The sequence below is a fragment of the Pogona vitticeps genome, chromosome 1 (genome assembly GCF_051106095.1).
Source record: "Pogona vitticeps strain Pit_001003342236 chromosome 1, PviZW2.1, whole genome shotgun sequence".
NCBI lineage: Eukaryota > Metazoa > Chordata > Lepidosauria > Squamata > Agamidae > Pogona > Pogona vitticeps.
This window is the reverse complement of record NC_135783.1, coordinates 257,452,643-257,477,282: the sequence shown is the minus strand read 5'-3', so window position 1 is coordinate 257,477,282 and position 24,640 is coordinate 257,452,643. Positions and strand designations below refer to the sequence as shown.

The window sequence follows — 24,640 nt, the reverse complement described above, 5'->3', positions numbered from 1 at the left end:
GCATTTAAACAAGTGGTTCCTACAGGGTGGTGTGGGAGGGGCTGAAGCTTGCTTGCTCAAAAATAAACCACCATGTGAGATGCATCCACCATTCTGGGCCTGTTGAAATAGCACAGTCCTGCACGGCGAAAGTGGATAGATTTTGTCCCTTCAGGCATTTTAAAGGACAACTTCCCAAATACTATACTGGGTGAGACTGAGGGAAGCTGCAGGCTAAAACATTTGGTGACCCAAAGGTTTCCCATCCCTGTGGAAAAGCGCCTTCTCCAACCTATATGTGTTGGTGGCATCATCTCACGGCAGAAAATAAGTTTGTCCTGGGATTTATTCCTAGATGCTGCGTATCAGCTGGCAGGCATTAAAAGCAATCCTAGAAAGCATCACAGTTGCCCTGAGAATGCAACACCATTTCTGACTGGCTGGGCAAAGGGACAGACAGGACTCCAGAGGACAATATGAGCTATCCTGAAGCAACAAAGAGTATGCCTGTTCACTGTTTGGTGGTGATGGGACTAACTAACATGTATTATTGAGTTTAACGGTGCCTCAATTTTTACCCTCCCCTCAAAACCCAACCACAACTCAATAACCAAGGCATCAGAAATCTGAATTGTATTCAGTCATTATGTGAGCTGATGGTATGAACATGCACAGAAGGGGCAGGTTAACTCCATCCCACCTTCATCACTTTCTCCATGACAACAGTGACAAGTCTGAAGAAGAGAGGTTTCTGCTCATGTGTAGGCTATACACACAAGCAAGAACATTGGGAAATCTGGCCCAAGAAAGATCATGAATAAGCAGGAATCTCTGTTCTTCAGACCTATCCCTGCTCAGATGGAGAAAGTGGTAAGGATGGAGGAGTGTCTAGCAGCCCCTCTCTATCTGTGTTGATGTTGCTGGATGATGGAGCGATTGAACTGAGCCTGAATCATCCTTATCTCTATCAGCCAATGTTATTTGATGCCTCCTTGCCACTTTTGTCCTTTGGGTGTTTCTGGCCATTGCAAAGAGACTTAGTGCTCTCTGCCTGTGGAACATGACAATCAAGCTGGCATGGTCTGATATTTCGGAGCAAACATTAGTGTTTTGCTAAAGCACAAGAGATTCATCTCGAAAACCTGCAATTCCTGTACAAATGTTTTACTTTAGAGCTAACAAAAGATGAATGCTCTGTACTCAGACAGTATGACAGACAGCAGCCATTACCATTTTCTGAAAGTCAAATTATACCATTCCTATTGGCTGCTTGCCATGCTCTTGATGGCAGATTTCCACATATAATATTTTCTCTTCACAAATACATGAAGTAATCAAAGTACATAGTGGAGAGCTATGGGAAAGAATAAGTATTTTTTCCCCAGAAAAACACTTCTCCTTCATTTGTCCCAGAGCTTAGAATCAAACCCAATGGTACATTTACCATATGTAAAGTTTCTCACACACACACACACACACACACACACACACACACAGAGAGAGAGAGAGAGAGAGAGAGAGAGAGAGAGCTGCTCTCCCAATTGCTGAAAGTTGTATGTTTGTCAGAACATGTGATCTTTCTTATCTAGTCATCTATCTTGCATTTAGTGTGATGAAAATTGGGAAGCAAACAGGGGCTTGATTTGCAAATCTAATGGCAGCGGCAAACATCTTCAGAAATCCTATTGGTGGGGAAACAGGTTACCGTAATTCTAGGAAATATATAGTCATTGTAACATCTAGTTTAACTTGCAGAGACTTACTACAAGAATGGAGGAATTCAGCAACAACTGTATTTCACTATCCATAACTGACCATAAAATTGGAGCTTAAAACAATAGCAGAATCCTATTGTGCAACTTACACCTGTGGATGGGTGACGATGTCACAGACAGGGAGCACTTTTTGGCAATTAATTTTGGTAAATAAAAACTTCCCACTTCTCTCCTGTGACTTCTTTAATACCTGTGCAATTCCTTTCATCACATAGAACCAGTGTGACAGGGAGCCACAGAACAGAAGGAAGAAGTAATTAATTTAAAAAATGCTGCCACTGGATGTTATTACCAACAGGAGAGATTTTCCCACGACTTCCACACAATGAAAGACTACATGGCAGTTTGAAAAGTCACAGGACAGCTGCTGGTGACATCGCTCTTCCACAGGCATAATGGGATTTCACTCAGCCTCTTTTTAGTCTTGCATGTGAAGGTGAAGTGCCTCCAATGCCAAAGTCCCATGTGCTACTCTTTTGTACATTTTAAATAGTAATGTATAGACTTGTGGAGATTGCTAATAATTGCCTCAGAATTGTTCTTCCGATCCCATCTGGTTTCTTTTCTATTCTATCTCTTCTACTTTCATCTATATCAGGGGTTCCCAACCTGGGGTAACCCAGGTGTTCTTGGACTGCAACTCCCAGACACGTCAGCCAGCGCAGCTGGTGCTGAAGCCTTCTGGGAGTTGCAGTTCAAGAACACCTGCGTTACCCAAGGTTGGGAACCACTGTTCTATATAAGAAAGTTCCCAATCTGTAGGCCCCCATATGTTCTTGAATTATAGCTCTCAGAAGCAGCATTCATTGGCTGTGCTGTCTGAACCACACAACAAATGCATAAAATGAATCCATAACATGGTGAGGAATTTTAAACCATATTGGAATTGGTTGATGGAGTTGTAAAGCAGCCAAAAAATGTGCAAAAGAAGTTACATTAGAAGAAACTATCACATCCAAAAAGGCCCCTGGTCACATCCATCATCTTTTCTAGAGAGGTTAAGACATCTGTGAGGGAAGGGCCATGTATTTTCCACAACAGTTGTGTGCAAGCGAGCAAGTGAGAGAGAAATTGATTATACACCCTGCTCTCAGACTCCCTTCTCTTACATGTGGCTCTGATGTTACAAGATGGAATTTCTATTCTTATGCTGTGCCAGGTGGGGGCTAGACGCAGGTGCCAGCAGCTCAGAATGTCTGACCCCAAAAGCCTTCTTTTCATCAAAAGACCTCTGTTTTAACATTGCAGTATAAACTGACCTGGGGCTCACAAAATGAAGGTTTATACAAAAGCACATATTATGACATTTTGAAAAGACAACACATGCTGCTTTCTAATTATGATATAACATTTCCCCTGGGATGGGTTCCAGTGTGAAGTGAGCCCCATTTAGCTCTGTTATTGTTGTTGTTTGAAAAACTAGAATGCTGCTTTCCCCTCTATCCTAACTGGTTAAACTCTCTCCCAAATTCTAATGTTGTCAGTTTGGCAACTCAGTATTACTTTCTATCTACTTACCACTGCCATGGCACTCTCCAGTTCTCTCACTGTGGCAACAATACTCAGCAAGGCAGCAAAGACCAGAATAATGCTCAGACATAGGCCAATGGAGCACACTGAAGAACAAAGATAGTAGACAAATAAGCATGCCCAAAGGTTTGTCACTCGAAGAAGCTCACTACTCACTGGCAATTATCATTTTGTATGTAAAATTGTTTTACCCGTTGTTCAGAAATAGGCAACCCCAAGCTACCCCAGATTTAAAATAGCTCAATTTGAAAATATTATATTGCTTATCTTGAAAGAGAATTGTTAGCCCCACCCACTTTTCTTTATTTGGAAAGAATTCAAGCTGCAGGTGCTGAAATATTCCCATTTGAACATGGCAGAAACAGTTATTTCCTGTACTACACAAAGCATATGTAGTACAGGCTTGCCAAGAAGAATGGTTTTGGCAAAGGCTATATTGTAGCTGAGTGGGCAGGGCAACTAAAGATCATAGCCCACATGAAAAGTTGTTTTTTTTTTAAAAAAAAATCTAAGTTTGCTTCAAACAAAGTAATGGAATGACAGTCCTCCGGAAAAGAATTAGCAGGAGGAATTAGCACACAAATCCGTAAGGCATATTCAAAGTATTTCCCTTTCTATTAGAAAAGTACATAGCAGTTGTGTTTTGTTCTAGAAGTGTTCACAATAAACATTCTCTCAAAATTTCTGTATGAGAAATTAGTTCCAGGTCTGAGGCAGTCTGAACTTTTGAATCAGACAAACAGGATCCAATTTAATTTTTAATTCCTTCCTGGCCAAATAGAAGTTTGTGCTTGCAAAGGTATTGTATGTCTGGTTGGAAAAATATTTTTAAAAGAACAGAAAACAAATATTCAGGAGCTCATTCATGTAAACTGTGAAATTACTATTTTTTTGCTTTGTGACCAAGGATGGTCTTATTTTATGTTAGCAGAGCTTTGGTGCCTATATCCTGATATAGTCTCAATCATTCCACACATCTTATCATTATATAATTATTTGTTAATTTTTAAAAAATTCCAAAGATGTTATGAGCCATCAAATCACTTCTGATGTCTGGTGACTATATATGCGGTAATGACCTCTAAAATGTCTTCCCACTGACAGCTCTGCTCAGATTCTACAAACCAGAATCTCATGTTAGCTCATTCTCTCTTACTGCTGCCACCTTTTCCTCCACAGTGATACTGTCTTTTCCAGTAATTTCTGCTCAGATCTTGCAACCTAACAGCTCTGGCTTTCTATATTGAGTCAATCTGTTTCATACTGTTTCACAGTACAGATCATGTGATCACCTAGCAGTGAATAATTCTACATGAGGGAAGTTTCTATTGGAATCTGTATGAAGTGTGTGCACACTCAAACTTCCATTTTAAAGAGCCAAAAATTTTCAATTCTTCAAAAACCATTCGATTTGTGAATATGGAATATTGTGCTTTTCTACCTACAATTCAGACCACCAGGAAATGGCCTGCTATTGTTGCACAGTATTGTGCCCATATTTCCAGCGGGAAAAAGGATTCCAAACTTTATATAGCAAAGGATACAGGATATGGTTTGTGGTCACTACCATTTCACAAAGAGACACCGTTCCCATTTTCCAAGCAATAGATACCTAGAGCAGCGGTCCCCAAACCGTGCTCACTGGTGGGCGTGTCATGCCCCTCTGCAAGTGTGACACTCCCCTCCGCAAGCATGACATGCCCCTCTGCAAACGCGACATGCCCACCGTGCAGGGGATGGAGATCCGTTTCTGCGCCCCAGTTCCAGGAAGCCCATAGACAGGCACTGGGCCACGGACCGGGGGTTGGGGACCCCTGACCTAGAGAACTTGTTAAAAAAAGGCCTGACAATTTGTTTAGGAGAGAAGTTGTTAACTGATTAAAAAGGGAGTCCACTTCTAGAATTTTCCCCTGCTTGTGTCACTTTGTGAACGGTAGCAATCACAAGAGGGCATCCTGTAGATATCTTGCTGGTGGTGTTGTCAACATTCAGGCTGCCCTTTGCTATGTAAAACCTAGTGTCCTTTTTCCTGCTGGCAATGTAGACATGATACTATTCAGCAATATCTGGCCATTTCCTGGTGTTTTGAATTGCAGGTACAGAAGCCCAATATCCCACATTCACAAATCAGAAGGTGTTTTTTTTAAGGAACTGAATTATAAATTTGTACTGCAAATGGGATAGTGTATTGTAAGGAGGATTTTTATTTGCCAGAGTCCCAAACACTCACCTGCACTGTGAAAGGTTCTGTAATATGAGCTTTTCTCCAAGGAGACATCTTTCATGATAGTGAAGTGCTTCCCATAGTACATGACAACAGTCAGTATGCTTAGTGATATCCCCAGCAGCTAAAAACAAAAAGAAGCCATGGAACATAAACAAAAGTGAGGACCACAAAACAGATACTAGCTGATATGAATAATACTTTGGTCCATCTAAGGTTATTTTATACATACATATGGTTTCAAAGTACAGTATATAAAGTATATCAGTGTTTACTGTTTACCATTACAAGACTCCAGGGAGATAGTGTTTTGACTGATTCCAAATCTTAAAATCTGAAGCTAATCAATACCTAAGATTTTGCAGGCTACCATCAAACAGTGGGATTCCATATCAATTTATTGCATTATATTCTTCTCCATAAAAATAGCTCATAAACTCAGCTAATGTTATTGTGAAAAAGTGGCAGTTTTACTACTTCTAATCTCCAGGCCATTTTTTACAAAAAGCAATAGGTGTATCTGATAAAAGTTAGATCAATAGGCACTTTTGAAAAAACACACAGCAGAAACATTTGCTGTAAGGTGTGATTGGGTTCTTCGACTTCTTTAGGCAGCCCTCACCTTCAGCGGGAAATAACAGAGGAGACGTTTTTACAACTTTCAGACTATCGTTTTTATTGTCACTCATTTCCTGCAGCACATTGTTCATAGAGTCGAAAATTCTTAACTCTGGCAACAGGCCACAACTGACAGAACTGAAACTTTTCCCATACTCCCACGGACTCAACAGGGATGTCCTCCACACCATTCCCTGTAGTCCAGTCTTTGGGGAGGAGTACTTCTCAGGGCACAGATCATCCCCACATCACACGTGTCTAATCCACCCTCTCTCGTCCGTCTGTCATAAAATCAATTATGGGCTATCTCAGCTTCTCTCTGCAATTCAAGCTCGCACAGCGCCACAATCACAGTCCATTCTTTAGTTAAGAACTGAGTCAGTCTGATTTCCTTGGGATTGGGTCCCGGTAACAATCCTCCCACCTTTAAGTTTGGGAAGTCTCTTAAAAGTCCTTGGGTTTTTATGTTCTCAATTTCCTTTCTCCACGCTTCTGCCCTCTTTCTCTCATAATCCGCCACAACTGAACCGAACCAGCGTACCCCTTCCTCGCATATATCCTCCTCCCACACTGTCACCTCTTGCTCTGTCCACTCTTTCTTTTTATCCTTTTCTACTAAGCAAACCTCTATTTTTTTCCATCTTTTACTTTGATTCTACTTCTCCCGCCTCTTTCGTAACTGTCACATCCTTGATCCCTTGCTCCTCCTCACTCTTTCCGTCTTCTCCTCCTTCTATGGATTCTATCCTTAGACTTTCTACCCCAGCCTTCCTCAGCTTGGTGCCCTCCAGATGTTTTGGGCTCCAATTCCCCGCATATCAGACCACTGGCCATGGTAGCTGGGCCTGGTAGGTTTCAAAACCTCTACAGGTTACAAGGCTGCAAAAGTATTCTACACCCTAACCATAATGACATTATAGCTGAAACCTGGAAAGATTAACCTCCCTTAAATGCATTCATTCTGAAAAGATAATCCTTCAAACTTGATTTATATTTGAGCAGATGATCGTAGGCATCCTTCAGTCTAGAGAGACTATGGTAACATGCTCTGAATCGAGGAGTGTCCTCTCCAGAGCATGAAGCCCGGGTAAAGTAATATGGAGGATAAGCTGTTACCCAAGCAGCAGATCCCCCCTCTCCACATTGCTGAAATGGTCCAATGGAAAGGCAAGAGCCAATACGACTGGTTCCAGCAACGTCGCAGGAGTTGGCAGAACGACACGAGCTGCCTTCGGGACTCCAGCTCCGGATTTTGCCTCTAGGTTAAATCCTGAAGCCTTTTCCATGAGTGGATATAGCCACAAGGCAGTGGAGGTTTGAAATCGGAGTTTTCCTTCTCCTAGATGGGCTGCTTCCATGGCTGATGAGCCCCACCTACCTGGCCTGCTCTTTAATAGTGCGAAAGTATGATCTGACCCTTAAAACATTCCTGCCTCCCAGGCTTATGCAAATCTAATTGGCTTTCCTATTTCCCATATTATGGGCAGAGATAGAATTTGAGAATTTCCTGGGACATGCTCTTTTAAAGCAGAAAGTCCCACCCCTAGGCCCCACCCCCCAGGCCATGTGGTGAGGAGACAAAAAGAAAGCCCAGAAAAAAAACCTCAGCAAAACATCCATTCAAACATACCTGGCCTTCACCCTCAGCCCAGCTTCCCAGGGAAAAGGGTCCATGGTCCTGGGACACGCTCTTTTAAAGCAGAAAGTCCCACCCCTAGGCCCCACCCCCAGGCCATGTGGTGAGGAGACAAAAAGAAAGCCCAGAAAAAAAACCTCAGCAAAACATCCATTCAAACATACCTGGCCTTCACCCTCAGCCCAGCTTCCCAGGGAAAAGGGTCCATGGTCCTGGGACACGCTCTTTTAAAGCAGAAAGTCCCACTCCCTAGGCCCCACCCCCAGGCCATGTGGTGAGGAGACAAAAAGAAAGCCCAGAAAAAAAAACCTCAGCAAAACATCCATTCAAACATACCTGGCCTTCACCCTCAGCCCAGCTTCCCAGGGAAAAGGGTCCAGATGATACTGTTGGGCAAATTTTACCAATATAAGAAAAAGACATTTCTGAGTATACACAGCACAGGAACTGTGACTGAACACTTCCTTAACTGATTCATTGTTATTCTGAAGGAATACGTTCCCCAATTGCCAAAACTTTTGTAGATGAAAAAGAGCAAAGAAAGAGCAAGAAGTACAAGTAGTGTTCTTAATGAAGCGGCAGGATTAAAGTCCGAAGGAATTCAGCTCTTGATGTGTACAAACATGAAATGAAAAGGCAGTGGTGTCAAATACAAATAACTAAAACATGAAATGGGAGAAGTAGGAATCTGGGTAAACTAGGAATCATATATTTATGGCTTGGTGTGAGTGAACCACCAAGAAGCTAATATATCACTTCTGAATATTTTATATCCTGCAAAACCCAGGAGTAGTACTGTAATCTTGAACTGACTTGAAAGCATTTAAGTCTCATTATTAGAAAATATTCTATTTTCCTTTGTCATATTTGACATTTCACGCATACACACACAGCCCTATATAAAAGCAAATGCCAATCCAATATGGCACCTCCCTTCAAGCTCCCCAAGGACTTGATGGCCTTAAGTCCCTTCCAACTTCATTATTTTATGATTCATAGCGAAGTCTGACATGTGTTTAAACCACATAGTGCAGAACCCTCAGGCTAAATGGTCACTGATCATTTTGGTTGGGGCATTCTGGAGGTTGTAGTCCAAGAAAACAGCTTTTCTAATCTCTGCTTCAATTAAGTGCAAATATATCAATTTCCTATGTTCAATAACTGGAATGTAAGAGTCATTTAATTTAGTATACACCTGAGAAAGTAGTTCAAAGGGGAATATCAAGACAAGTATATGTAGAATCATAACATTCTTATAATTCTATAAGAAAAATACTTAATAACATCATTATCATTGTTTAAAACTTCTCAATAGAATGTAAGGTTCACAGCAACCACCATTCAACAACAACAGCTGTAACGACAAGGAAAAGGTTCTAATAATTTATATCCCCCCTCCTTTTCCGCACTTATTTATGCCAACTCTTCCCTTCCTTAGTGCAGCAAACAACTAAGCTTCCAAAAGCCTATAAAAATGGAACAGGATTTGATGTGCAATCATAGACTCAAAGGCTGAAATCCCTGTTTTGCAGCTCCATGTGCACAATGGGGATGATGTCAGTGATTTGCTGCGATTTGCTGCTGCTGCTGCTGACGTCACCAGCATTGTACACAGAGTTGAGCCACAGAATTTCAGCCTGTAAAATAGAATTGTACAGCTGGAAGGGACCTCAAGGGCTGGGTCCCACCATTTGTCAGAACAGTAAATACAATAAGTTACACAATATCAGAGCTTGGAAAAGTTCTACATACCCACTGAGCTATTGTTCCCTTAATCCCTGAATCAGCATTCACAGCCATGGCCTAATTGCTCTCTATGCATTGTTTGCAGACAGGTCTAAAAGCATATTTCGGCTGTTTATAAAACAGGTAGGGACCATGTATTCCCATAGCTGAAACACTTGCTCAAAGTCTTTGGATTATCTGCCTATGGGATCTTGACAAACTGTGGATGCCTTCACTCATTAGTTCAACAAAATGGAAAGTTTCTCTCAAATTTCTCTCAAAACAACCAGCCAAAACACTGATTGCATCTTTTTTATTTGTTTATTTGTTTGTTTTTGCCTTATGCCACCAGGTCAAAAGGGCTAGAAGCTTACCTTTTTTCTTTTCTTTTCTTTTCTTGCTTAATTATTTGAATGAAAGCTTAGAAACCAGGTTGGCTGATGTGCTAAATGGGCATCAGGCAGAATACCTAAACTCCAGGTAAATGTGGCCAGCTGTGTAATAGGACAACTCTAGGACTGACTTGTTTGTTTGTTTGTTTGATTGATTTTTATACTGCCCATCTGGCTGCCAAGGCATCAGCTTTTAGTTTGCAAGATATGAACAGGACTGTTTGTGATAGGTCTTTTAGGTAAAGTAAAGGTTCCCCTTGACAACTAAGTCCAGTTATGTCCGACTCTAGGGGATGGTGCTCATCCTCATTTGTAAGCTGAAGAACCGGTGATTGTCCGTAGACACTTTCTGTGGTCATGTGGCCAGCATGACTAGATGCGGAATGCCATTGCCTTCCAACTGAGGTGGTACTTATTCATTTACTCACATTTGCATGGTTTTGAACTGCTAGGTTGGCAGGAGCTGGGACAAGCAATGGGAGCTCGCCTTGTCATGCGGATTCAAATTACCGACTTTTCGATCAACAGACCAGTGGCTCATCAGTTTAACCCACAGTGCCACCCACGTCCCATGATGGGACCTTTAGGAAGTCATCAAACATCATAGGATCACTCATAAGTCAGAAATGACTTAACGGCACAGAACATACAAACCGCTTCAAGCTGCTTCCTGTTTGGCCAGATAACTTATTTTTGCTAACGAATAATCTGCTACACCCAAGAGTGCAAACTAAGAAGCGAAAGTCCTATTGAAACAATAAGAAGACCCTATTTTCATATGCAAATACAATTCTGGGCTATTCTGTATCCCTCTAGAATGGCCTTTAATAGTTTGATTTGAATACAACAGACCCTCTTTATATCACACAAAATGGATCAACAGTGGCTTTCAACAGATTCTCTAGACTAGAGGTAATATCTGTCTTTCCCCTTTAGTTCATAAATATTTAAGATTTCACCCCCAGTTTGTTTGGGTTTGTGTTTGAATGCTTTTCAATAGCTTTTTCCAAGACCATAAAGTATTAAACCATCGTTGATATTTATAATTCTGTGTTTGTTCAATTTTATTTTCGCGAATTCAGTATTTGTGTTTCTATAACATTTCTGAAAAGCTAAGAGTACACACTTTAATTTGATGTAAGTGTTTCAGCTTGTGAAATTTACAGACTTAGATAATGAACTTACCTATCTGTAAAGGGGAAATGGAGTACATGCACGTAACTGAGTTAGAGCAACCCTAACAGAGCTTTTATAAGCAAGGTAAGTGAGATATTTAAGGAGTGGTTTTAGCAGTGCTATAGCCCCTGTGAGTTTCCCTGGTAGAGCAAGGACTGGAACTCAGAACTTCTGAGTCCTCACCTATTATTCTAACCACTACACCGCACTGGATATTTTTTTAAAAATATAATTGGATCAAATCTCAGGACACTATGGTACAACAAGCTATTTTAAAACAAGCAAAGTTGTAAAGGTTGTATAAAATAATATTGTAAACACTTGTTTTAGCTCCTTGCTGCCATTATTGAAAAGCCCAACTTCTGCCCAATCATTTCAATTTCTTAACATCTTGATGTTCTTCAAAACATGTAAGGCACATTTCGCATCTCTATACCTTTGCTATGTAACAGAGGCTGGTGCCACTGATGGTACTTGGAACCTTGTGGGTCAGGGGTTAAACTGCAGCACTGCAGCCAAAACTTTGGTCACAACCTGGGTTCAATCCCAAGTAGTCGATCTGAGGTTCACTCAGCCTTTCATCTTTCCAAGGTTGGTAAACTGAGTATCCCGCTCACTGGGGTGGGGTAACAGGTAGTCTACATTATTAAATTGTAACCTGCCAAGAGAGTGCTTTAAGCACTATGAGGCAGTAGATAAGCAGCACACTTTTTTTCTATAGGAGCAGCACATCTGCTCCAAGCTTTGGTGAAAACACTGATGATGTTCAAAGGTTACTGAGCCTTTTGAGGATAGGATTGAGCACCTTGGATAGTTCCTTGAAAGTTCTACTTAAATCCATGAAAGGGTTCACCACCAGAAATCAGAGGGCCCAGCTTCAGCTATTACTAGGAATTCATTGCTATATCCTACACATACTTGCCTAGGAGTAATGCATGAACCAGAGGTGTCATATTTGTGTTTTTAGACTACACACTGCCTGGGTAATTCTTGGAGCTGTAGTAAAAAAACAAAAATGTGCACACCTCTTGTATGAACTACATGGTACATACTCCTGAGTAAGCATACATAAGATTGGACTGTAGCCATATTTTCTAACACACTTGATCTTGGTATATAACTGATATTTTCCAGGTATATCTCTTGAATCCATAAAATATACACTGAAATGTCATTCGGGCCACGATGCACTATTAATCCAAACGAAATGCAACCATGAGCTATTGCCCGTGATTTTCATTTTCCTGCATACTTACTGATTTCAAACTGCTTCTGAAACCTCAGAGCAGAATAAGAGTAGCCTCAGTTGTTAGGCATGTGAACACACACCAGCATTCCCAACCTAAATATATTAATTGGTACAACCAGGAATGCCTTGGAGTGCAAGGAAAATTAAAGGGCAATGTAAAGGTAGCTCCAGTTGTGCAGCTTGTGGAGGCCAAGTAAAGAAATTGGGTCTCATCTCACGAGAGCCAAAGGCTGAAATTCCCTCTGCCTAACTCTACAAAGTTGAGTTGAAGGTGAAGGTGAGAGTTAGGAGGGGAAGCTCTCAGAGCTCTTCACTAGTCACTAAAGAAAGACAGGGAAATACTGTTCTATTTTGCAATGTTGCCTTGCAAAATCTTAGCACAGGCACAAGCCTAAACATCACATGCTAACATAAAACTGAGAAACCAGTACCTTTCTCAGCTAGGACACTTAACACAACTCACTGAACCAGCTCTGGGTCATCGCAAAATGAGAAAGGTGCTTGCTGCAGAAACCAACCACACTTTACTCCTAGCTTCCATCACATGCACCAGATGCTGGGGGGGGGGGGTGGAGGGTTGGGCAGGAGGTGAGTCCTCATTCCTACTCAATGCGGCCAGCATGAGACCTTGCCACACTACAAGAATCCTCAAATAATTTCAGTACTGGCAGTATTTATTTATTTATTTTATTTATTTATTTTATTTCTATCCCGCCTATCTGATCGTATTAGACCACTCTAGGCGGCTTACAATAAAACAACAATGTAATTTTAAGACATTTAAAACAAGATACAGTCTAAAGATTCAGCAAAGTTTTCAAGTTGTGCTTTAACATTCTGTTAAAGACAAGGGAAAGGTTTTGTTTTCGAGAACGTATTAAAAAAGTCACCCAAAGCTGTACCTCTCTTGACAGATATGAGAAAATTAGGTCCTTTAGTGAAACTATTAACCAAGTATTGGAAGTAGTAAAGAACTATTGAAACATAGCACACATGTTTCAATTATTTATTTAAAATTCTACTAAATATGTTCCCGCTGGTAGGGTACTAGTAACTTTAGTTGTTAGGCATGTGAATTACTAGTACCCTACTAGACAGAGCATATTTTCTAGTATTTTAAATAAATCATTGAAACATATGTAATACATGTTAAAATGACACTTCTTATAAGTACAAACTATTGCTATCTTAAGTTTTAGGTGTTAAATATCTAAACGGATTTTCTCAGCTCATTTAGAACAACAAACCACAAGCCTATGGATAAGAAGAGGCAGTGCTGTAAAGGAGTGATAAGACCCTTAGCCATATCCTGCAGCTTGAGTACACACTCCCTACACTTCTTAACAACTCTGTTCAATTCACAGTTTCATTAACAGAATTAAATAGCCACCTTTACCAAAGTCATTTAGTCAGCACAGTTTCTGCATTAGTTCCCTACTTCATTACCGTAACAAAGAGGCTGGCCACCAGCAACTGACACTTCATAGCTCGGACCCAGTATCTCTGTGACATGCCTTCCTCTTCTTACCACTTACTGACAAACTAGAGGAGTTGCTAAAGAGATTGTGTTGAAAGAAGGGTTGGCTTCCAGGCAGTATTTACACCATTGCATCTTGGGCAATGTAGTCCTATTTACTGTCTGTTTCTTCCTATGAGATTTCATTCATGTTTCTGGTTGAATAAATCAGAATGAGGGGGGGAATGACATTCACCAGACAGTTTCTACCAATGTTAAACAATAGGTCTTCAGAGAAAAGTCCAATAAACATTGATTATAAGATGAAATCTTACAGCAGAATCTCAATGGGAACAGGTAGAAGTTACTTCTCATTGAAGATTCCCTTTCTGCCATCTGATCTCGGAGATCTGCCAGCGGAGGGTCCTGCCAACAGAACTCAGAAAAAAAGAGGTGGAGAAAGGATGGGGTTGAGCTATGCCAGATCTAAGCAAGAAGGGAAAGTACAGCTTTTTGGGACTCTCTCTCGTCACCTTCTGAACTGGTGGCAGAAGCAAAGAACCAGAGGGTAACACCCAAATGTGCACATGGAGACATACTGACCAGGCAAGAGCTAGGATTTCATCTGAGACTAGAGCATTTACAGTCTCCCAATGTCATGGGCAGGGTTTTTGGAGTAAAACTTCCACAATCTCCCAGCCAACCTGGCCTAGTGAATTTTGGGAATTAGAGTCAAGGAAGTAAATTTTCTTGCATCTCGTCTTGTGTCATCACCACTGCTGATCACTCAGTTTGGTGATCACTATAGAGATGAGAGGCTTCTGTCAGAAACCACATGCTTTGTGGTTTATATAGCAAGGCAGACCCTTTCCAGGGCTTTCTAGGTATAGAATACACAGAAGTGGTTTACTATTCCCTCCTTCTGGGGATGTCCTGTGACTATGCAGCTTGCCCAAAGCCACAGAGGCACAGTAAGAAATTGAGCTCCCATTTTAAATCACCAAGGTATCCAGGCAACCTATGCTTAGTACCAGCGAATCCTTTATCCACATTGCCATCATACCAAAGAGTAAACAGAAGGGTATGGACAAAGCAGAAGCAGGACATATTAGTCAAGCTGCACAGTACAGACTAAAGGCTGCCTTCAGAACTCCTGTAAGAGATGCAGAGGTTGGAGGGAAGAAGTAGCAACTGAAAGATGGACAGAGGTCTTGGATTATGGACTTAGTGAATGCCCCAGCCAAATAATATCATCATCTGCATCATCATAATTGAACTACAGAGCTGGATGGAAACCTATGAATCATTAAGTCCATTCCTGTCAAAGAGTCACAGTACAGAATCAGATTCCCAACCCCTGTTTCCTAGACCACTGGGCTCTCCAGCAGTTCCTGTTAACTATTCTTTCTGAGGAGAACACTTAAGCATTCCTGGTTGTTATTGACATTGAACTCAGAATGCTGTTTTAAGCCAACACAGCAGTTCTTCGATATTGCATTTTGTGAGTTGTTTACATTTTGTACTACTTTACATGGTATACTACTGTGGATTTTGTATGACCAAAGTTTTTAATTCTATCACACTTCCTAACCTTTCCATTAATATATCTGCTTGGTGAGAGCAAAGAACTTTCATTGAGGAAGGAGGTACAGCACTGCAGGGTGGACATATGTAGCAACTAAATAAATTACAGAAAATATATCTGAAAGCTGTCCTATCCTTTGGTCCTTTCTTCACCCTTCAAGATCTTTGTTGACCTATCAGCCTGTCCTCAGTCTTGAGAGTCTGCTATAGTCATTCCATAACAAAACAACCAATTGGCATGCACTATCAAGATCAGACTGGCTGGGCTTGGTGGGGTTTATATGACTTATTTCTGCCCACCAAAGTACTCAGTAAGCAGCAACACAGAATGAGGGGTTGGGAGAGGAGGAAGGAGGAAGAGGAGTCACTATCATTTGTGAGGATTCCATCTCTCTCCTAAGGAAAACTATATGCCTAAGGAGAACCATCTAGCTTTGTACCAGTTTCAAGTGTCTGTACCTAGTTTTGGGCCACAAAAAAAGGAAAAGCTACATTTTTTTGTGTACAGTTTCACCTGTTATCTAGCAGTCTTCATACTGAGCTAACTGAAGTAGTCTCAAAGATGGTGCTGGAGAACCCCAGGACTATATGACTCTGAGCAGCTTTAAGGAGAAAGGTGAGGTAAAAATATTTTAAATGAATAAATGGATGGATGAATATAAAGGTTTCAAAAACAAGCATAATTTGACTATTTAAAACTTTTCAAAAATAGTACTGTATTTTAAAGTTATTTTCAAGCTTTCTTGGCAACCCATGTAAGAACGCCAGAAAAGTAGAATTATTTATTTGTTGTATTCATTTATATTATTTAGAACTACCTTGCTCCCCATAGGGGATACAAGGTGGTTAATAATAATTGGAACTGTACAATAATGACAGACTTAAAATACTGTACAAAACTGTATTTTAAAAAACATTAATGAAAATCAAAAACAAATTTAGAAATATTACAAAGAACATTTTAAAATATCTAAATTTTATAAATAGAGCATTCCCAAGACTCTCACTTATTGTTGGAAAGCCTTCCTGAAGAGGAATATCTTTGCCTGATGATGGCATGACAAGAGGGAGACAGCCAACCTGGCTTCTCGGGACAGCCCATTCCAAAGGTTAGGAGTAGCCACTGAGAAGGCCCTTTCTCATGTCAGGTGTCAAACAAGATTCACCCAATATCATCTTTTGAATTTAGCCATCCAGGAAGGATTGGAACCATGGTAAGACAGTACATCCAAGATCCATCATAGAACGGCACACCAGAAGGATACCATGGTTTGGGGTATCAAAAACCACTGTGAAGTTCAGCAGAACCGACAGGGACACGGTCCCCCATCTAGTTCCCAGCATAGGTCATCCACCAAGGTGACCAAAGATATTTCTGTTCTTTAACCAGGCCTGAAGGCAGATTGAAATGGATATACAGTAGATGGATAATCCGTATCATCCAAGAACCTCTAGAGCTGGAACACCACCCCATATTCCAAAACCTTGCCCAAAAACTGAATATTGGAGACTAGCTGGTAATTATCCAATACAGCGGCATTCAAGGAGGGCTTTTTAAAAAAGGTTTCATGACTGCCTCCTTTAGGCATGCTGGTACCCTGCCTTGCTGCAAAGAAGCGTTCACCACTCCCCCTTTTTTGGGTGCTTTTATAAGCCAGGAAGAGCAAACATCCAGCGCACATGTGGTGGTTTTCATCTTTCCAAAGATCCTGTCCACATTCCCAGGCTGTACCAACTGAAATGTATCCTTTATAACAGGACAAGTAGGGGCCGAAGTTACAACAGGACCTGCATCAACTACAGCATCTAAGTCTGAGTGGATCCTAGTGACTTTGTCTGCAAAGTGCCTTCATAGCAGGCTGTTGAGTGGACATTAAATCTTTCTTATGGACATCTGTGCAAAAGACTCTTGACTACTCAAAAGAGCTTCACTGGATGGGTCTGTGAAACTGAAATGGCAGCAGAGAAATGCTGCTTTGCTGCCACCACTGACATGCAGAAGGCTTTCCAATGAACTCCAGCCCACGTTTGATCAGATTTGCTCCAAGTAGTTTGCCATTATCATTCTAGTCTCATCCTACTTATCCCCATCTCTCTAGTAAACCAAGCAGCTAGTTTGACTGCACACTGTTGGAGAGGATGCTTAGGAGCAATCATGTCAATAAACCTGGCCACCTTCGCATTCCAGAAATCTTCCATGGCCTTGACAAGATTGCCTGCCCAAACAGCCAGAAACTCCTCAAAAGCCATCAGGAGACCATTTGGATCCATTTGTCTCTTAGGCATTTTAATTGGTCTCTCACTTCTGCAGAGGCTCAGAATTCCAATAAGCATAAATCCTATTAGGTAGTGAACCGTCCATGACCATGGAGCTACTAAGAGTTCCTCTACACCCAGATCATAATCATCCTGCATAATACAGAAAAACAGATCAAGAGTGCGCCCTGCAACATGTAGAGCTAGATACCACGTGGGACAGCCCCATGCTTGTCATAGTAGACATGAACTCCTAAGGTACTCCTGATAAATCATGCTCACCTTTCTAAAATTATTGTTAGAAAAGTGTTGGCTCATATGGTGACATCTATGTTTTTATTTTAAAAATACAATCTTTGTCTTCCTTTTATTTCCTTTTTATAACCTGAACTAAACAGATGTACATTCATTTTATCCACTAGAGGCCCTCAGAGACCAAAATCTGCCTTCCTAATCAAACCAGAATACTTTCCTGCTAAGGTCTGGAAAACGGGATCTTAAAAAAAATTCTTAGAAATATTAAAGCGCGGAAAAAAAGCTGTCTACTTCCAGTACATCCTACCTCTACATATTTTTATCCATCACTCTGGGTAGAGGAGAGTAGCCAAATTGTGAGAATCAAGCCCAGTGAAGAACCTTTGACAAAATGTCTAAAGTATATTTAGCTTGGAGAGGAGATGACCAAAAAATTATATTTGAAGAGTTACTTTCTGGAAGATGCAGGAAGCTTGTTTCTTGCAGCTTGAGAGGGTAGGACTCAAAACAATCAATTTAAATTACAAAAAGGAGATTTCAGCTAAACATTGGGAAAAACATTTTGAGAGTAAGAGGTATTCAACAAGGGAACAAACTCCATTAAGGTTCAGGTTCAGGTTCAAGTTGGATTCTCCTTAATTGAGGAATTTTAGATAGAGATTGGGAGGAAAGCGATGACAAACCTAGACAGCATCTTAAAAAGCAGAGACATCACCTTGCTGACAAAGGTCTGCATAGTCAAAGCTATGGTTTTTCCAGTAGCAATGTATGGAAGCGAGAGCTGGACCATAAAGAAAGCTGACCGCCAAAGAATTGATGCTTTTAAATTGTGGTGCTGGAAGAGGCTCTTGAGAGTCCCCTGGACTGCAAGGAAAACAAACCTATCTGTTCTGAAGGAAATCAATCCTGAGTGCTCACTGGAAGGACAGATCCTGAAGCTGAGGCTCCAGTACTTTGGCCATCTCATGAGAAGAGAAGACTTCCTGGAAAAGACCTTGATGCTGGGAAAGTGTGAAGGCAAGAGGAGAAGGGGACAACAGAGGACGAGATGGTTGGATAGTGTCATCTGAGCGACCAACATGAATTTGACTCAACTCCGGGAGGCAGTGGAAGACAGGAGGGCCTAGCGTGCTCTGGTCCATGAGGTCATGAAGAGTTAGATACAACTAAACAACAACAAAAGATAGAGATTGGATGGCCATCTTTCAGGAATCGTATGGATTTCTTGTTTCCTCAGGGAGTTGGACTGATGACCATTAGTGTCCCTTCCAACTCTGTAGTTCTATGATTCTGTTCCATTACTTACTGTGAATATAAAACAATTCTCTCTAGATATTAAATGCATATTTAAATCATTTTCCCAGGATATGTAATTAAATGTATGTGTGCTACATTTAATGGGGCAATGATGATATTACTGCATAAGGTGAACCATGGCCAGCTCTCTGTGGAAGTCTGACATGAGCTGAAGGTAAGCTTAGTAATTCTTTAATAAAGAATTAAGACGACGATGGTTGGAATGGTAAAATACTTTTCCAAACAGTGATTTCATGGTTTTACATGCATTATACCAGCATTTCAGTTCAGTTTATTGTGTAACGAAACTTTGCTGGTGAAAAGCCAGTAATCCTCCCTAGAAAATGTCTTTCTCGGAACAGAAGTGCCTCGACTTACGAACACCTCTACTTACGACCATTTCAAGTTAGGACCAGCTCTGGCTGCAAAATTTTGCTTCTGCTTGCGACTGGAGCTTCCACTTATGAACAGAAAAAAGGCAGGGGAAAAAGGTGGGAAATTCAAATTTCTAACTGTAGGTGACGACAAGGCTGCTTCTTTGTAGCTCTTGTGCGCCAGCAGTTAGAGAGTGTGTGTTGGAGGAGGCTTGGGACTGCCTCCTTCTGCTTCTGAATGAGTGCGTATGTGTGATTGCAGGGAGACTTCAGGCTGCTTGGTAAGGTACTGTTTTCTGCTTTTTAAAAACTGTTCTGGGTGTTTTTGCAGCGTGGTTTTGAGCTGAGGGGTTATGTTTCTGTGCTGTGATGGGTCTTGGGGGGTTTAGTTTTTTTTGCTTCTCTCCTAATTCCGATGGGTCTTGGGGGGGTTGGTTGCTTTTTGGGATTTTGCCCCATTTCTCATGGGTCCTGCATGCTTCCCTTGCTTCTTCCTTTGTTTTCTTTGCATTTCTGACCTGCCCCCTTTGTTCTCTGTGCATTTCTGATCTGCTCCATTTGTTTTCTGTGCATTTGCATTGGGTCTTGCACACTTGATTGCTTTTCTTCTGCCCCTTTTGTCTGGAAGGGATTAATCACATTTCCAATGTGTCTTGCAGTGATTTTTTTGATATTTGTTTTCTTTGGCCGGAACGGATTAATTGCATTTCAGTTCATTCCTATGGGAAATTGTGCTTCAATTTATGACCATTTCGAGTTACGTCCATTTTCTGGAATGGATTATGGTCATAAGTCGAGACACCACTGTAGAGTGGTGCATCGACTTGCGAACATCCCGACATATGACCATTTTGAATTACAACCAGCTCCGGTTGCAAAATTTGCTTCAACTTGCGGTCGGAGCTTTCAGTTACGAACAGAAAAAGGCAGGGGGAAAAAGGTGGGGAATTCAAAATACTAACTGTTGGTAGGCGAAGAGGCTGCATCTTTGTATCTCTTTCACCCCAGCAGTTACAGTGAGTGCGATCAGACTGCCTAGTAAGGTGCTGCTTTGTGCTTTTTAAAAACTGTTCTGATTGGGTTTTGCAGTGTGGTTTTGGGCTGGGTCGTGGGATTATGTTTCTATGCTGTAATCGGTCTTGCAGGGGTTGTTTGTTTTTTGTTGTTTTTCCCCCATTTCCGATGGGTCTTGTGGGGTTTGTTTACTCTTTGGGTTTTTTTCCCGCATTTCTAATGGATCTTGTCGTGTTTGTTTGCTTTCTGCTTTTTTTTTTTTTTTTTCATTTCCAAAGTGTCTTGCCCGGTTTGTATGCTTTCTGCTTTGCTTTTTTTTTTTTTTTTTTTTTTGCATTTCCGAATTCTGTTTCTATTGCAGATAGTTACAATAGACCTCTTTCCCTTTACTGTCTATAGCAGTAAATGATGGAGATGACAGTGTTGTGCACACCTTCAAAAGAGGCCAAAGTTTCTTCTGCAGTCCCCCACATCTCAAATGTTATTTCCTCATGGAAAGAATCTTCTTCTTTGTTCCTGCCTTGTTCTCAGGATCTTATTTTGGTGACTTTTTAAAAACTTGTTGTAGTGCTGAGTAGTAGTGGAAGGTGCTGCACTGGGCTTTTTCTATGACACATTTCTTGATCACTATGAATCTTCTCTGACTGCCTACACTTTTTTGTTCTGAAAGGCCCATGTGGAATTATCTCTTGGCATCTTTCTCTGGGCTTTAGGGCAAGTGAACTGGATGCTTGCTCTGACAGCTTAGCTGAAAGGGTCACCAAACTAAACTCCACAGATAGGTCTTCTTGACTGTACTATCTTCAGGACATAAACAAATGTGTGTTTATTGTAATAATAATGTATTTTGTTTCTTGTTGAACACAGGATACAAAGCATATTGAACAGGCTTTGCATACATTTTGTTTGATTTCTCACATGCATTATCTTTTTTCTAAAAGGCTCCAGCTGCTAGCAATCTTTTGTTTCCAATTCTGTTTCCAACATTTCCTTAGGTAAACACTACTCATAAAACAAGGCTGCAGTCCTGTACATAGTTAATATGCCTGAAATAAATCGAATCTGCTTCTCAGCCTCCTGAATCTTGTTTGGGTGACACTCAAGGCGGTCTACATATTAGAAGCTTGTGATCAAAATATGGATGTGCTACTTGTCTGTAGTTGGCCATTTGTGCTGCCATTCAAGTTCAGCGAATAGTGAAATGGAGTCTCCTAAACCTTGGTTGGAGTCATGCCTTGAATCCCTGGTGTGATTTTAGGCATGTCACTTAATTTTTTTCTGAATTCTCCAACTGAAAAATGGGAACATAAACAATAGGAAACTTGCAGAAACAAATAACCCTCTTTAGAAGAATATAAAGAGCTCCATATCAAACACACACACACACACACACACACACACACACACACACACACACACACACCAAGTGTATTCTGAGTGGATACAGGGCTATGAGAGACTTGCAGGAAGCCTGCAAAGTGCAGGTGGATCCAGTCATAGTGCCTTTGTAAACTGTGAGTCAGACTTTGAGCAATCAGTGTTATGCTATGAAACATCAAAATTAGGCTCTTAGCTCCTACCCAGCCATGGGCTTCCAGCAACCCCTTTGATGAATATGAGAATATGGGAATGCTTCATATTGTTTCATCTTGTAATTTACGATCTGGGAGCAAATGTCCATGTGTTTGCCAGATTAGATGTACGTGTGTGGTTATGGCTACAAACTGAGCTGAGTAGTGATAGCTTGAATTGTGCTCCAGTTATTACTAAATTCAGCAACATGATCCACTGTAGGACCACTCAGTAAACAAAGAATGAGGCCCACTCCTTGCAGCCCCCCCCTTTCTAAGAATTCTCTATTTTGCATCATGTTACCAAGAAGGTTCTAACTGATGGTTGCCAACATCTCTTTGGCCTTATATTACAGAATATCATGGCTGAATAACCTTTTTCTTCTTCTATCGCTGATGCGCCTTCTCCATTTTATATCTGCTGTTTCTCTCGACTCCATTATGAAAGACTCCATTGTCTGTTCTATTCTTTTGGGATTGAGATAAAGCAAAAAGAAAAATTATATCACTGCATGCAGGATTGTAGATGATCAAAGAAGTCCGCTTGTTGAAAATACTTCTCTCTTCCTGTGGAAACCAGCCACAGACTCAAGCATAACATTATAGGGGTGTTGGCCCTGGCATTCAATCCTTCACCTACTGGATATAATATGGTTCTATGCACGTTGGAGTTTGCCTGCTGAAGAGAATAAAAGCAGAGCACTATAAATCACCAAGGCCCTGTTCCCTCACCAAAACATACACTAACTATTAATTAGAGCAGGCTTCCCTTCACCATTACAATCACCTGAGAACAAAAAGCCCCCACAGCCCAAGCCTGCATTCTCTAGTGCCTCACAAGGATGCATTGTGGAAACTGATTAACATGCATTAGCAGAGTCACACAATCAAAGCTAAAATAAACTTTTAAACCCAGGCCTGTCTCCCTTTCAAGAAGAGAAGAAGCGGAAGAGGTTGTGGAGGGAGGGAGGAAGGGATATGAGCTATTGGGTTTTCCAGGCTTAAAATTCATAATGCGACTCCACAGTGAATGGGAACAAAGTTTGACTGTAGCTGGCTTAAAAGAAACCAGACCAAGAGAACCCCTCTCCATTGGGTGGGAGACGGTGTTATTGAGGGGGAAAAAAGTTTTCAAAATGCGCCTTAGAAACCCAAATGGAGGCCGAGGCATTTTCAAATGAATTTAAAGCAAGTGAATAGGAGATTGAGGGAAATGGCTAGGAAAGCCCAATCTTAACACAGACATCCAGTTGGTAGAGAGGGAGAGGGAGGCAGAGAGAGAGAGAGGAGAACAAATAACGCAAAGTGATATGAAAGCAGTTTAGTCTTAAATAAAGGAAATATTAAAAAAAAAATAGAAGCCAACCAACATAAAATGTAAAATTGCCCAAGGAACTTTGTCAGAAAGACACAGGTGGGTTTATAGTGAAAAAGCAGAATATATATAAAAATAATAATAAGCTATTGTATATGCATGATTTACACATCAGATTTTTGGCGCATGTAGCCCAAGGCACTCTGATTAGTATGATGTAAAAAACCCCACAAAAACATGAAACACTTATCCTTCAACACAGGGCACTCAAACGAGCCCAAAACATTTGCCTCCCAAGTCAGATAGTCCGACACACAGTGATTATGACTAAACCAGGAGACTAAAATAAAGGCTAAGAATTATGTCCTCAGATGATTAATGTCTGGGCAATCAAGAGAACTGGATTGTATTTCACACATGTAGACAAAGTTACTACTAGAGAAACGTAGGAGGGAGACATTTGAAAGTTTCACTAGAAAATGGGATGGGCGGGGGTGGAATGAGTATCCCCAACATGATGAAAATTTAGAGTCTGGGCCTAAGCTACATTTAGATACAGACTGTAAATGCAAACAATGCCCTGATTACAAGGTAATTCTGAATACTGGACACTTTTACATTTAATTATAAAAAATCTGGAATGTAAAATTAACTACCACAAAGGCTGGGATTCAACCACGAAGCAAGCCAAGCTACATGCAGGATAGGACAGAACGTAATATATGGCTGCCCTTCTTTTGCTGAAATCAAATTTTTGTTTAGAGGTGGGCAGCACATGGGTCTTGTATTTTCAGAATGCAATTTGGACTCGCTTGTATATCACAAGTCTAGGAAGAATTATAGTTTGATGGGTATAGTTTTGCAATTCACAGCAGTGCATAAGGAAATAAACTGCAACTTTATTCTTCCTCCTCTGGTAATGAGAAAGCTTTAAATAGTCAACATTATTGGCAGAAGTTTTAAGAAATGGTCACTGAAAATAATGCATGACTTCCTGTGACACGCAGAGGACTAGAAAATGCAGTTAACTGTTGCCTTGCAAAGAAAGAAGCATCCGGTGTGTTATTTATGTCTTTCTGATGAATCAGTCTTGTTTTGCTTGCTTTGTATGCATGTGCATGAGGTTCACAAAAGGAAAAGTATTCCAATTTTATGCAAAATGATATTTTGTACAAATTGCAGAAATCATGATGGGGGGGGGACCCTATTCCATGG

The 24,640-nt window shown here is 40.9% G+C and overlaps 1 protein-coding gene across 1 annotated transcript in view; it reads right to left on the bottom strand.

The window, feature by feature from the left end:
* TSPAN32 (tetraspanin 32) overlaps positions 1-23,926 on the bottom strand; it is a 57,541-nt gene extending 33,615 nt beyond the window's left edge. The window contains exons 1-3 of the mRNA XM_020788828.3: positions 13,751-23,926; positions 5,515-5,632; positions 3,273-3,370 (exon numbers count right to left, since the gene is read on the bottom strand). Of these exons, the coding sequence (XP_020644487.2) occupies positions 3,273-3,370; positions 5,515-5,632; positions 13,751-13,816 (282 nt within the window). The 5' untranslated portion in view covers positions 13,817-23,926. The remainder of the gene's footprint in view (positions 1-3,272; positions 3,371-5,514; positions 5,633-13,750) is intronic.
* Between the last annotated feature and the right edge of the window lie 714 nt (positions 23,927-24,640).